The sequence below is a fragment of the Melospiza melodia genome, chromosome 15, assembly GCF_035770615.1.
Source record: "Melospiza melodia melodia isolate bMelMel2 chromosome 15, bMelMel2.pri, whole genome shotgun sequence".
NCBI classification, from domain to species: Eukaryota; Metazoa; Chordata; class Aves; order Passeriformes; family Passerellidae; genus Melospiza; species Melospiza melodia.
The window spans coordinates 19,928,944-19,942,578 of NC_086208.1; the positions used below are offsets into that span (position 1 = coordinate 19,928,944).

General features: G+C 60.4%; 1 protein-coding gene across 1 annotated transcript; it reads right to left on the reverse strand.

Annotated features, from left to right (window-relative positions):
- Positions 1–6,350: 6,350 nt before the first annotated feature.
- Positions 6,351–11,609, reverse strand: LOC134425417 (homeobox protein Hox-A3-like). The gene is made up of 4 exons (XM_063170040.1): positions 11,513–11,609; positions 10,337–10,439; positions 8,958–9,067; positions 6,351–7,334 (listed from the first exon to the last, which is right to left on the reverse strand). Exons 2-4 carry the CDS (start codon positions 10,406–10,408, stop codon positions 7,148–7,150), a joined length of 369 nt encoding a protein of 122 aa, XP_063026110.1. The 5' UTR covers positions 10,409–10,439; positions 11,513–11,609; the 3' UTR covers positions 6,351–7,147.
- Between the last annotated feature and the right edge of the window lie 2,026 nt (positions 11,610–13,635).

A 13,635-nucleotide genomic window follows, 5' to 3' on the forward strand; every position in this document is an offset into this window, starting at 1 on the left:
GCTGTGGCTCTCTGTGCCATCCCATGGATCCCATGGCATGCAGGGCTGTGGCTCTCTGTGCCATCCCATGGATCCAGGGCAGAGCTGTGGCTCTCTGTGCCATCCCATGGATCCAGGGCAGGGCTGTGGCTCTCTGTGCCATCCCATGGATCCAGGGCAGGGCTGTGGCTCTCTGTGCCATCCCATGGATCCATGGCAGGGCTGTGGCTCTCTGTGCCATCCCATGGATCCAGGGCAGGGCTGTGGCTCTCTGTGCCATCCCATGGATCCAGGGCAGGGCTGTGGCTCTCTGTGCCATCCCATGGATCCAGGGCAGGGCTGTGGCTCTCTGTGCCATCCCATGGATCCATGGCAGAGCTGTGGCTCTCTGTGCCATCCCATGGATCCAGGGCAGGGCTGTGGCTCTCTGTGCCATCCCATGGATCCAGGGCAGGGCTGTGGCTCTCTGTGCCATCCCATGGATCCATGGCAGAGCTGTGGCTCTCTGTGCCATCCCATGGATCCAGGGCAGGGCTGTGGCTCTCTGTGCCATCCCATGGATCCAGGGCCGAGCTGTGGCTCTCTGTGCCTTCGCTGCTGTGCCCGTGGCTCCAGCCCAAGGGAGGTGACACGGGGACAGGGTCGAGCCGTGCCAAGGCCGCTGTGGCACATGCTGGGGACACGGCAGGCCCGGGCATCACCCCCAGGATGAGCAGCTCCCCGGAAAGCCGTCAGAGCCGGCAGCTGGCAAAGGCTCCGGAACAGCCCCAGTGCCAGTCCTGGCGCGGCTCCAGCGCCGTCCTTCGGGGCCATTTGCAAACAAACCAGGCAAGATGAAAGATTGATGCCCGGCTCTCCCGGCAGCGCATCCCGCCCCTCCCCTGGGATTCGTGGCTCGGATAATTCATCGTTCCCACCTCGCCTGTCGCCGCCGCGCTCCGGAGCGATCGCGGGTGAGAATTGCGGGAGGTTCCCGGCTCGCCGCTGCGATTCGCCCGCAGATCTGTCACTTGACTAAAGACCCGAATTACTCCCGTTCGGGAGCCGGCTCCGCCGCTCCAACCTGCGCCAGCTCCTGCCGGGACTGGGGATTCGCAGCGGTAATTATGGAAATGGGGATGTGCCGACGGAGAGCTGGCAGCGGGAGCGGCGCTGAAATGTCTATTTATAGTGCAGGGGGAGGAAAATAAACCTCGCCTTCTCCAGGCAAACAGATGGGCTCGGCGGCAGACGGGCTCGGGGAGAGGAGCGGCGAGGGGATGGGGACAGGGCACATCCCGGGAGATGGGCACATCCTGAGCCGGGCACATCCCGGGAATCGGGCACATCCTGGGAGCTGGGGAACATTCCGGGAGCTGGGGAACATTCCGGGAGCTGGGGAACACCTTGGGAGCTGCTCCCAGGGATGGCTGCGGGCAGGGTTGGGCACCCCAGGGCATGCTGTGCCCTCAGTGCCACCCCTGCAGCCCCCGGCACGGGCCGGGCCTCGCCCCGAGCTCAGGTTGCCAACCTTGCTGTGCCCCTGCATGCGGGAAGGGAACCGGGACAGGGAGCTCCGGAGGGTGTTTGGGAGGCGTCCCCGAGATCCGGGGCACCTCTGCCAGGCACCCTGAGGGGGCTCAGCGGCCTGAGGGTGCCCTGGAGCTGCCAGGGAGGATATCAGGGTGTGCTGGAGATCTGGGATACCCCGGCTCCATGTCCTGGAGGCCTGGGACACCCCAGCTCCATGTCCTGGAGGCCTGGGACACCCTGGATCCATGTCCTGGAGGCCTGGGACACCCCGGATCCATGTCCTGGAGGCCTGGGACACCCCGGATCCATGGCAGCCCAAGGCAGGGTCCCCAGCCCTGGCATCGTCCCACGGCCTGAACCGCAGGCTGAGCACTCCCAGCTCCTCCTGGCACCGGGCAAAGCCTCCATCCCATGGGGAAAACCACAGCGGGGATCAGCAGAGCCCCCCCAGACCCACCCCGGCACGGTGCCCCCGCTCTGGGCTCCCAGCAGGATCCAGCCCGAGCCGCGGGGCCGTGCCGAGCTCCAGGCGGCTCCGGAGGGCTCGGAGCAGACACGTTCACCCAAACAGCCCCAGCGGCGGCTCCGGCAAGGAGGGAATAAATCAGCGCTGCCTCCCCCCGAGCCTCCTCCCAGCCATCCATCCATCCTCCCGCCGGGATCGCAGCCACTTTTATACTTTTATTTACCACTGAGCGAAAACAAAAGCCCCAGGGGAGCGTGAGGGATGGTGATGGTGGTGGCCACCCTGGCTGGGCCTGCTGGGAATCACCGGGAGCATCCATGGAATCGGGGAATGGCTGGGTTGGAAAGGAGCCCAAAGCCCATCCAGACCCAGCCCTGAGGTGGCACGGACGCCTCTCCCCATCCCAACCCCCTTGGACGCTCCCGGGATGCAGGAGCAGCCAATTCCATGGAAATCCTGCGCCAGGGCCTGAGGAATTCCTCCCCTGTTCCTCACCCCATCGATCCCCCCTTCCAGCCCGGCCCCTGTCAGGAGGGAAAATTGCCGAGCTCCGCTGCCAGCGAGGATTTGTGGCGTTCAATAAATATTATTAGAAAAGCGCAAGATAATAATTATGTCAATTAGAGGATGGGTAATTGGGCCTGCAGAAGAAAAGTGCTTTTCTCCCTAATTGCTGAGGCCATGTGCCTCTGATTGCATGTGTGGCTTCCAAAAATAAAAGGGCAGCCAGCGAGTGGGAAAAGCACTTTTGTTTTCCCAATGAGCTCCGTGGCAGGAATGGCAGGGATGGATTGGGGAGACAGAAGAGATTCCCTGGGCTGGGAGGGATGGGGAGAAGGGACCCAAAACTGGGGGAGAGGGGACCCAAAAGAGAAGGGACTCAAAACTGGGGGAAGAAGGGATCCAGGACTGGGGGCAGAAGGGATCCAAAACTGGGGGAAAAGGGACCCAAAACAGGAGGAGAAAGGATCCAGAACTGGGGGGGCGAGAAAGGGATCCAGAACTGGGGGAGGAGGGACCCAAAATTGGGTGGAAAAGGGCCCCAGGAATGGGGGGAGAAGGGACCCAAAACTGCGGGAGAAAGGATCCAGAACTGGGGGAGAAGGGATTCAGAACTAGGGGAAAAGGGATCCAAAATTGGGGGGAGAAGGGCCCCAAGAATGGGGGAAGAAGGGACCCAGGACTGGGGGAAGAAGGGACCCAAAACTGAGGGAGAAAGGACCCAGAACTGGGGGAGAAGTGATCCAGAACTGGAGAGAGAAGGGATCCAAAACTGGGGGGAGAAGGGGCCTCAGGAATGGGGGAAGAAGGGACCCAAAACTGGGAAAGAGATCCAGAACTGGGGGAGAAGGGAACCAAAATTGGAGGAGAAAAGATCCAGGATTAGGGGGAGAAGGGACCCAAAACTGGGGGGAGAAGGGATCCAGAATTAGGGGAAAAGAGATCCAAAATTGGGGGGAGAAGGGCCTCAGGAATGGGGGGAGAAGAGACCCAAAACTGGAGGAAGAAAGGGTCCAGAACTGGGGGAGAAAGGACCCAAAACTGGGGGGAGAAGGGCCCCAGGAATGGGGGCAGAAAGGGACCCAGAACCGGGGGAGAGGGGATCCCAGCACAATTCTGGGGTCCCAGGGCACGGGGAGCTCCGTGCCCTCTGCAGATCCCTGGGAGCAGACCCTCAGCAGACATTCCCATGGGGAAGGGGAGCCAGAATTCCGTCTGAGTTAAACCCTCGTGAGGCTCCAAGCGGAGCTCCAGCAGAGACTTCCCCACCCAGGCACCAAACCCGTTTTCCTCCCACTGCCAACCCCTTTCCCAGCAGCCAAATCAGCTCCCAAATATGCATTTATGGCTTTAGCATATTCCCATATTCTGGAAATGCACCGTGAGCCCTGAAGGTCTGCAGGGCAGGAGGGGGAAGGGCTGTAAGCAAAGCAGGCGCATTCATTTCAAACAGGAGCTAGAAGAAAATATATGTATATTAATTTTAATTTTCTTTTGGCTGCCTGGGGGCCGCTGGAACATATGCACAGACAAGTTATGCAGAATTCCTGCATGGCAATGGGCTGGCTGGCTCCTCCGGGTTTATCATCTCATCCAGGAAAATCTGCCGGGCTCTCCCCTCCCTGGAGGGCTGTCCTGCAGTGTCGCCGCTCCCAGAGGTGGCAGCGGGAGGGAGCAGAGCCCTGCTGGCCCCTGGGCCAGGTGCTCCCCATGCCAGGCCCTTCCCTCCTGGTGCTCCCGACTGGGAATTCCAGACACTCCTCCACTGGTGTCACATCCCTGGGAATGCTCCAGAGCAATGGACAGAGCTTGGGGCAGCCTGGGAATGGTCCCACACACAGGGGAATGGGTGGGAATGGTCCCACACCCAGGGGAATGTTTGGGAACGGTCCCAGACCCCGAGGAATGCCGGGCCCAGCACAGATGGGAACCCCACACCCAGAAATCCTGGCGTTTTCCACCAGCTCCGGTAAATCTCCACAAAAATCCCTCCCTGGAGAGATCCAGCCACAAGCACGGCAGGAAAGCAGGGATAAAGCAAAGCCCCAGCCGGTGCTGCAGCCTCCAAACCGGGGCTTTGAGCCTCTTCCAGGAGCCAAAGGTCTCTCCCAGCCTCCTGGATGCAGCTCGTGGGATGTGTGATCCCAACCGCTGCTTTTCCTTGCATAATCTGCATTATTTATGGTCATGAGCTCCTAATTGTGCCGGTGATCTGATAGGTGAGGGGGAGAGGGTGGGGCAGGGAGGTCCTGGCAGGGCACAGCTGTGCCCAGCTCCAGCTGCTGCTGCTGCTTTTGGGAATTCCTCCCAGGGGGAGATGAGACCCGGGGGGCTCCAGGGAACCGGGAACACCCCTGGGCTCTCCAAAATGAGAATTTCTGGGACAGACACTGCAGGGATGAACCAGATCCACGGCTCAGGTTGTGCCATTATCCCCTCTCTGGGCTGTTTCCGTGTGGGACTGAAGAGGCGTTGAGAGAACACAGCTTTGTAAATCTCCTGAGCTTCCTTTCCATCCTGGCATTGCTGCTCCTGCCAGTGCAGCTCCAGCAGCGCTCCCTGCTACCAAACCAGGCCACAGGAAGGTGGATTTAGGTGGGATTTGGGGAAGAAATCCCTCCCTGTGAAGGAGGTGAGGCCCTGAGGCTGGCCCTGGACCCCTGGAGGCATCCAAGGCCAGGCTGGAGCCGCCTGGGACAGTGGGAGGTGTCCCTGCCGTGGCAGGAACCATTCCAGGACTCTCTGATTCTATTTTGAGCCAAACCTCCCATTTCCTGCTGGGAATGGGCTGGGGGAATTGGGCAGGAAAAGCCCTGGGAGCATCTCCAGCAAGTGCCACCAGTCCAGAGCGGTGACAGCAGCTCAGGGGACGCCAGGGCGGGGCTGAGCCTCGGGGAAGGGGCTGGGATGAGCCTTCAGGTCCCCTTGGTGGCCACAGCCCCCTCTCGGGCCAGGGTCACCGCTGCCCCCGGCGCACAATGCCCCCATTGTGTGGAAATCTGATCCATCTCGCCCAGGGATAAAATTAGCAAATCAGCCCGATTCCCAGGGGCCTTGTTAAATCAATACAACACACGTCAGGCCGGCCCAGCACAATGCAGGGCTCAGATAAAACCAGAGCCAGTCCCCCTGGGTGGCTCGATATCAGCTCTGCGCTCGGAATTGGCAGGCGCTCGTGCATAATTTATCAATTACAAACAATTTAATTCATCCACAATAACGAGCGGCAGGGCAGCTCTCCGGGCGCGGAGTGACACAGGGGTGGACTCAGAGGAGCACCCCTAAATCTGGGTTATTCCAGGGGCTGGGAAGGGCACGGGGCTCTCCGGGGATGCTCCCAGCCCTGCAGCTCCTCAGAGTGTTTGGGTGTTCCTGCTGGGGGTGAGGGCACGGGTGGGCCACAGGGCTGGAACGCCAAAAGAGACCCCAGGCTTTTCCAGCAGCCCCTGGAGCCCAGAGTTCCCAGCACTCCCAGCCCTATCGCCCGTGCCAGCAAGGGAAAAGCCAGGAGGTGAAGGGCAGGTTACTTCAAAGAACAAAAATGATAAAAATCAAAAGCCTCCCCTCTGCTGAGAGGAGCCTTCAGAAGGCTGGGAAGCATTTCCTTCCTGCAGCCCTCCTTTGTTCCCCTGCCCATCGCCCTGGGCCGGGGAACAATGGGAACGGCTCTGGGAGAGGGCAGGAGGAGCCACGTGTGAGGATGACTCCCTTGGGAAGGCCTTCCTCCCTCTCCAATGCCCCTCATGGTGAGGATGACTCCCTTGGGAAGGCCTTCCTCCCTCTCCAACCCCTCACAGTGAGGATGACACCCTCAGGAAGGCCTTCCTCCCTCTCCAACCCTTACAGTGAGGATGACTCCCTTGGGAAGGCCTTCCTCCCTCTCCAACCCCTCACAGTGAGGATGACACCCTCAGGAAGGCCTTCCTCCCTCTCCAACCCTTACAGTGAGGATGACTCCCTTGGGAAGGCCCTCCTCCCTCTCCAACCCCCACATGTGAGGATGACTCCCTTGGGAAGGCCTTCCTCCCTCTCCAATCCCCCTCATGATCACCAGGATCTGCTCCTGCCTCTCGTGCCGCCTCCCTCCCGCAGATATTAAAGCCCAGGAGTTGAGTGATGTGTAATTATGGCATTGTAGTGGCTAATTAGGATCCCACAATGAGATCAGGGCCGGCCGCAAGGAGCTGAGGGTTTGGAGCAGGATCAGCCCTGAGCCCAAGGAATTCCTCAGGGAAGCCAGGAGAGCTCCAGGGAGGGTTCAGGGAGAGGGAGAGGAGGAGGAACCCCAACCCCATTGCCTTCCTCCCAGCCCCAGGGCCCAGGGGTTGCTCCATGGAGCTTCTGGTGGGATCAGTGCCATGGAGATGGTGCAGAACACGTGGAATGTCCAGGCATGGCCCATGGAGTGTCCAGGCGTGGCCTGTGGAGTGTCCAGGCACAATCCAAGGAATATCCAGGCACAATCCATGGAATGTCCGGGCCCAGCCCATGGAAAACCCCAGCACAGCTCACACAGTGTCCAGGCAAACTCACGGATCCAGGCCCAGCCCATGGAATGTCCAGGCACAATCCAAGGAACCTCCAGGCCCAATCCATGGCCTATCCCAGCCCAGCACACACTCGGGGTGCAGCCCAGCCCTCTCCAGCCTTCCCATCCCGCCTGCATCCCCCTGTGTGCCATCCCTCTCCCTAATGGCTCTGTCCCTGCCCTGGCAGGAGCTGATTTATGGGGTAATTTGTTCCTCCCTTCCGCTGGCAGCCGTGTAATGGGATGATGGAAGCTGCAGCCGGGGACACCGGGCAGGAGGAGCTCGGCAAATGGGACCTGTCCAAACTGCCGGGCCCCCGATCCATCCAGGGCAATTTCTGGGCTTTGCTGGGAAAGGAAAGACAAAAATGTAAAAATGACAGCGATTTGCTGGGCCTGACTGCTGTGGGAAGCGGGGATGGGGGATGGAGGAGGAGGGAGCTGGGATGGTGCCCAGCCTGTGCCCAAATCCAGAGGGATTTTAGCCCGGGCTCTACCCAGACCTGTTCAGCCACTCCCTGATTCAGGGAACCCCAGGAACAGCCTGTGCTCCTGAGCTGGGGCTCGGCCACACTAATCCCGAGTTCCTGAGGGATTCTCATGGATGCTCCTGCTCTGCTGTGTGGCTGGGAAAGGGATGGGAAGGAGTGTCACTATGGGGTCAGGGCATGGGGCATCTCCAGCTGCTTCCCAGGCCTCAGCCTCCTCCATCCCTGCAGAGCCTGCAGCGCTTACTGGGAGTTACTGGGGCCCCAGTACTGGGAGTTACTGGGAGTTGCTGGGGCCCCAGTACTGGGAGTTACTGGGAGTTGCTGGGGCTCCATTACTGGGAGTTACTGGAAACCACAGTGTGCTCCATCCCCACTGGAATTCCTGTTTCTCCCGGGACTGACCCCGCCCCGGGAGCTGTGCGGGAGCACCTGAATCACCGATCCGTGAGTCACCGCTCCGGGGGCAGAGCAGGAGCCCGTGAAGGGTCGGGAGCGGCCCCGCAGCCCCCCAGCCCCTTTTGCACCCCCCATTCTGCCCCGGCGTCCCTGCTGGGACACCCAGCGGAGCCAGACCGAGCGGGACGGGCCGATCCCGGGATTGCAGCAGCCTCGGCCCGCTGGGGACGGCTCGGGAGGCCGGGCCGGGCCGGGCTGCGCCTCCCACACCGATCCCACGGGCGGGCGTGCCCGCAGCGCGGCTCCGGGGCCGGCGGGGATGTGCAGCCTTGTCCGGGATCACCGAGCCCGTCCCGCCGGCCCCGAGGGGTCTCCAGAGTTTGGGATTCTCGATAAGGATCCACCCACAGCAGCCCCGGGCCTTTTCCAGAGTTTGGGATTCTCGATAGGGATCGGCCCCCAGCAGCCCCGAGGGTTTTCCAGAGTTTGGGATCCCGATAGGGATCGCCCCCCGCCAGCCCCGGGGCTTTTCCAGAGTTTGGGATCCCGATAGGGATCGGCCCCAGCAGCCCCGGTGAGGCACCGGGCGCACCCTGCCCGTATCGGCCCCTGTGCCCCTCTCAGCTGCCGGGGCTGTCCCTGTCCCCAAACCCACCCGGGATAACCCGGGATGAGCACAGGAGGCCGATCTCAGGGAATCCCAGCGTGGTACGGATTGGAAGGGACCTTAGAGAGCATCCCACGGACAGGGACAGCTCCCACTGTCCCAGGTGCTCTCAGCCCCAATGTCCAGCCTGGCCTTGGACATTCCAGGGATCCAGGGGCTGCTCTGGGCACCTGTGCCAGGGCCTGCCCGCCCTGCCAGCCGGGAATTCCTTCCCAACGCTCCCTGTGTCACTCTGAGGCCATTCCCCGTGTCCTGTCCTTCCATCCCTTGTCCCCAGTCCCTCTCCTGGAGCCCCTTCGGGCCCTGCGAGGGCTCCGCGCTCTCCAAGCACGGCACAGGATGAGCTGGCACGCATGGAAAAAAAACCTAATGAAGGCAAGGAGCGTTAATGAGCAGCTGGAAACCTTCAACCCAAACCTGTTTTGGCTGCGGGTGCCGCCCCGACGTGCCAGACGAGCCGGGAGCTCCGGGGGAGGAGGAGGAGGAGGCGGCGATGGTGGCGAAGGCTGCGGCTGCCGCCCTCGGGGCTGTGCGGAGATGAAACGGGGTTTGGAAATCCGCGTCTGCAGCCGGGGCTGGGGCTGGGGCTGGGGCTGGGGCTGGGGCTGGGGCAGGGGAGGGAGCACCCAGCGCCCTGACTCACCCTGCTCCCCAAAGGGCGCCCGAAACCCGCCCGCCGCCCCTCCCTGGCACGGCCTCACCCGCCCCAAACACGGCCGGGGAGCAAAAGGGAAAGTTCAATCTGATTCCAGCGCTTTCTGCCTCTTTCTTTTATTTTTTTAATCTTTTTTTCCCCCTTTCCCTCCCGTTTAATTCCTTGTTATTACTTTTATTAGCCTCGCTCCTCTGGCTGCGGGGCCTCGCTCAGAGAGCGGAGTGTGGCGTGGGTGTTACTGGCTGCTGGCGCTCTCCCCGGCTTCAGAGAGAAATGCCAATTACTAATTTCATGGAGATAAGCCATCCCGAAGGAGGGGAGGTAGAAAAAAACAAGGAAGGGAAAAAAAAAAAAAAAAACAAGGGGAAAAAAAAATTCCTCCCGGCTTTGAAACGCGAAAGGCGCCTTGTTGTAGCGCACTAAAGCCTGCTTAAAAAAAAAAAAAAAAATTTCTTTCTCTCTGGCTCGTGGGGCACCAGAATTGCTCAGTTCAGTTTGTGGAGGGATGGGAGCACCTGAGGGGCTCTGCTGGGAGGTGGGATTGGGACATCCATGGATCCATTTCCACACACACACACGCGCTCCCACATCCTGCTGGGTGTGATTGATGCGAGCCCCGAGGCTCCCAAAGCCCGGATCCCACCGGGCCCCAGCCTTCTCCGGCTCCCACAGCCCGCAACCACCGAGGGCAGGGGCTGCCGAGGGAAAATGACGGTGCCCGGAATGAATCTGGGTGTAGTTTGCATTTTTATTGCTCCAGCCCCAGATTCCAGCCTACAGAAAGGTTTCAAAAAGGATTAGATGCCATAAAACCTTTAATAATCCTCCCACATCTTAGGTTTAATTATTGTTTTTATGCATGCGGAGCCAACACGCCTGGAGCGAGCAATCAAGGCTCGTTCGCCGCTCCTCCTCCTCCTCCTCCTGCTGCTGCTGCTGCTGCTGCTCCCGGCTCTCGCAGAGCCTCCCCGGGATCAGCCGGCACCCGGAGGTCTCCTCCTTCCCAAAAACACTCCTCCCCACCGCCCAGCCCTATAAAAACCCATCACAGCTGAGGGACCGCGCTCCACGGAGGGATTTGGGATCAGGGACCGGTGCTGGGGACACCCATGGATGTCCCCATGGGAGCTGCTGAAATCACCTCTGGCTGGCAATTCCGGGAAATCCTCGGCTCCAGGCCCGACCCGCCTGTTTGGGAGGAAGATTTCAGCATCGATTTGGCGCCACTGGAATCGTTGCTGTTTCTTTGGAATGAAGAAATAAAAGAAAAATCAGATAAATCAGACCTTAGAATGGTTTTGTTCTTCTCCCTGAACCCAGCAGGCACAGAGAGCCTTCATCCTGGGGAAACAGAATCGCAGGAGGTGGAAAACCCATCCAAACTGGAGTTTTGGGGAAGATTTTAAAAGCAGGATTGTTCATAATAAATTATTCCAAGGCACCTGCTCTGCATCCTGAGCACCCTCACAGGGGTGGCACTGGTGTCACATCCACGGGGGTGGCACTGGTGTCACACCTATGGAGGTGGTCCTGGTGTTACACCTACAAGGGTGGCACTGGTGTCACACCTACGAGAGTGGCATTGGTGTCACAGCCACCAGGGTGGCCCTGGTGTCACACCTATGGAGGTGGTCCTGGTGTCACACCTATGGAGGTGGTCCTGGTGTCACATCCACGGGGGTGGCATTGGTGTCACACCTATGGAGGTGGCCCTGGTGTCACACCTACAAGGGTGGCACTGGTGTCACATCCACAGGGACACGACAATGGGAACGCTCGGGGCCATGAGGCCACGCTCCTGTGGGGACAGACACAGGGTGGGGATAAATAATTCCACTGGGCATTCCCTGGAGAGGATAAATAACTCAATTAGGCTCCCAGTGAACTGGTTTATTGTTGTTCATTATTATTATTAATTATTGTTATCGTCAGCGCCGCTCCCCTGTTGCCTGCAGCGCGGCTCCGTGGGGGAAGGAGCTCTCCCAGTTACTTCTGGGATGGGGGAACCAGCCAGTCCTCCCACTCCCGGGCCTGCTGGGATCCTCCAGCCATCCCAGTTTCTTTGGGGCCGTTCCCCGTTGGATCAGGGCTGGGCTGGGATGGCCTGGTCAGGTCCCAGGTGGAGCAGGAGATGTCCCACCCTGGCAGGGCTGGGGGCACCCGGGCCAGTGCAAGGTGTCCCTGCCCAGGGATGGATCCCCTCCAACCCGAGCAATCCCAGCTCCAGACCCCAGCCCCGGGAGGGTTCGGGGTGCAGCAGAGCCGCCCTGACCTTTCATCCCCTGGAACACCCAAAGTTTCAGCAATTCTGACTCACCGGTGAGGAAGACTGTTCCCAGAGGCGGGACAGGCCCCCAGAGCAGCAGCACCGGGGCCACCAGAGCCACCTCCCCGCGGGGCTCGGTCCTGCGGAGGGTCTGCGGCCGGAGGCGGGGACAGAAGGAACAATGGCCATTTCTTCGGGGCCCATTGAAATCCCGGCCGGACAAAGGCGGCCTGTGCTGGCAGATGTTTTATTCATGGCCGGCCTGGGAGCACAAACAAGCCCGGCTTATTCTGCTGCCCTTTGTGCGCAGCCGGGCTGGGGGAGCCGTGCTGGCTCCGCTGCGGGGCTGCTGCCCCTCCCCGGGCTCGGGACAGGCCGGCATTTGGGATCCTTGCCCAGCTCCTCTGGTGGGTGGCACCGCTTCATCCATCGGGTCCCTCCATCAGGCTTCTGGGGACACGGGGACAGCAGGAAAAGGGCGCTGCAGAGCAGGCAGAGCCAGCCTTAGTGCCCCATCCATTCTAACTGGTAATTAAACACACCCTGAAGTTCCTTTAATGCTCCATTCCAGGGTGGGCAGTGGGGGATCCACCTCTGAGAGGGAAACCCAGCGGCGGGACAGGCAACAAATCTGCATTTCTAGCCTTGAAATCTGCATTTCCACCCCTGAAATCTGCATTTCCACCCCTGAGCTCCTGCTGTCCAGGGTCAGGACGGCCCTGCTGCCCTTGGCAAGGCCGGACCAACCAAGGGCTGGCAACACCCAGAGCTCCTGTCCAGGCACGACTCTGTTTTCCTGCTTGAACCCAGGCTTTGTAGAATTCCCAACTCATCCTGGGTTATGAGACAAGCAGGAACCGGGTGAGGGTAAAACCGGGGAAAAATAATTCAAAAACCCCTGGGATGTGTATGGGAAGGACTGTGCCCCCCGCTGCAGGGCTCGGGCACCCCCCAGTGCCACCCTGCCAGCCTGGCCCGGTGTCCCAGGGCTCGGGCACCCGCCAGTGCCACCCTGCCAGCCTGGCCCGGTGTCCCAGGGCTCGCACACAGCCCCGCAGGGGTTTGGGCCGCTTTGCTCCCTGCCCAGGCCGGCTCAGCCCCGCAGGACGCGCGGGAAGAAGGCGTGCAGAGAGCTCGGTGCCAGAAATACCAGAGCAATGAACAAACCCGGCTGCAGCTCTGGAGCGAAACCAGCGAGCGGGGCCGGCCGGGTTCCTCCCGCAACCCCCGGCGGGAGCCGAGCCGAGCCGAGCCGGGCTCGGGCCCAGCGAGCCCCGGGGCTGCTGCCAGCGCTGCAAACCTCGCTCTTGCCCAACGCCATTTGCAAGTCAAGTGCGCTTCTTTCTTCGCTTTGTCATCGGCTGGGAGCAGCGGGAATGTCGGCTCTGGAGCTGAGTGTGCCCAATCCAGGAATGTCGGCTCTGGAGCTGAGTGTGCCCAGCAGAATTATCCGGGAATGTCGGCTCTGGAGCCGAGTGTGCCCAGCAGCATTATCCGGGAATGTCGGCTCTGGAGCTGAGTGTGCCCGATCCGGGAATGTCGGCTCTGGAGCTGAGTGTGCCCAGCAGCATCATCCGCTCCATCTCCTCCCACCAGGGCAGGTGGCCCTGGCACACTCGGACCCAGCCTGTCCCCTGCCTCCCACCGGCTCCGGGGGCTCCTGGGAGGGGACAGCAGACCGTGCTGTCATCCGAAGGTGTTTCGAGGTCCTTGGGACAAAAGGGTCCAGCAGGGCTCCAGCTGCCCTGCTCCACAGGGATCAGAGGGAACAGCCAGCCCAGGGAACCACAGGGTCCCGGAATCAGGGAAACATGGAATCACAGAATCACAAAATCACGGAATCAGGGAAACATGGAACACAGAGTTTCAGAATCAGGGAAACGTAGAATCACAGAATCATGAAATCACAGAATCACAGAGTTCCAGAATCAGGGAAACACAGAATCACAGAATCATGGAATCACACAATCACACAATCAGAGCATGGAAACGTGAAATCACACCGTCACAGAATCATGCAATCACAGAACCACAGAATCACAGAGTCCCAGAATCATGGAAACATGGAAACATGGAATCACAGAAACACACAATCACAGAACCACAGAATAATGGAATCATAGAATCATGGAGTGGTTTGGGCTGGAAGGGCTCTGGAATCATCTCCTCCACCC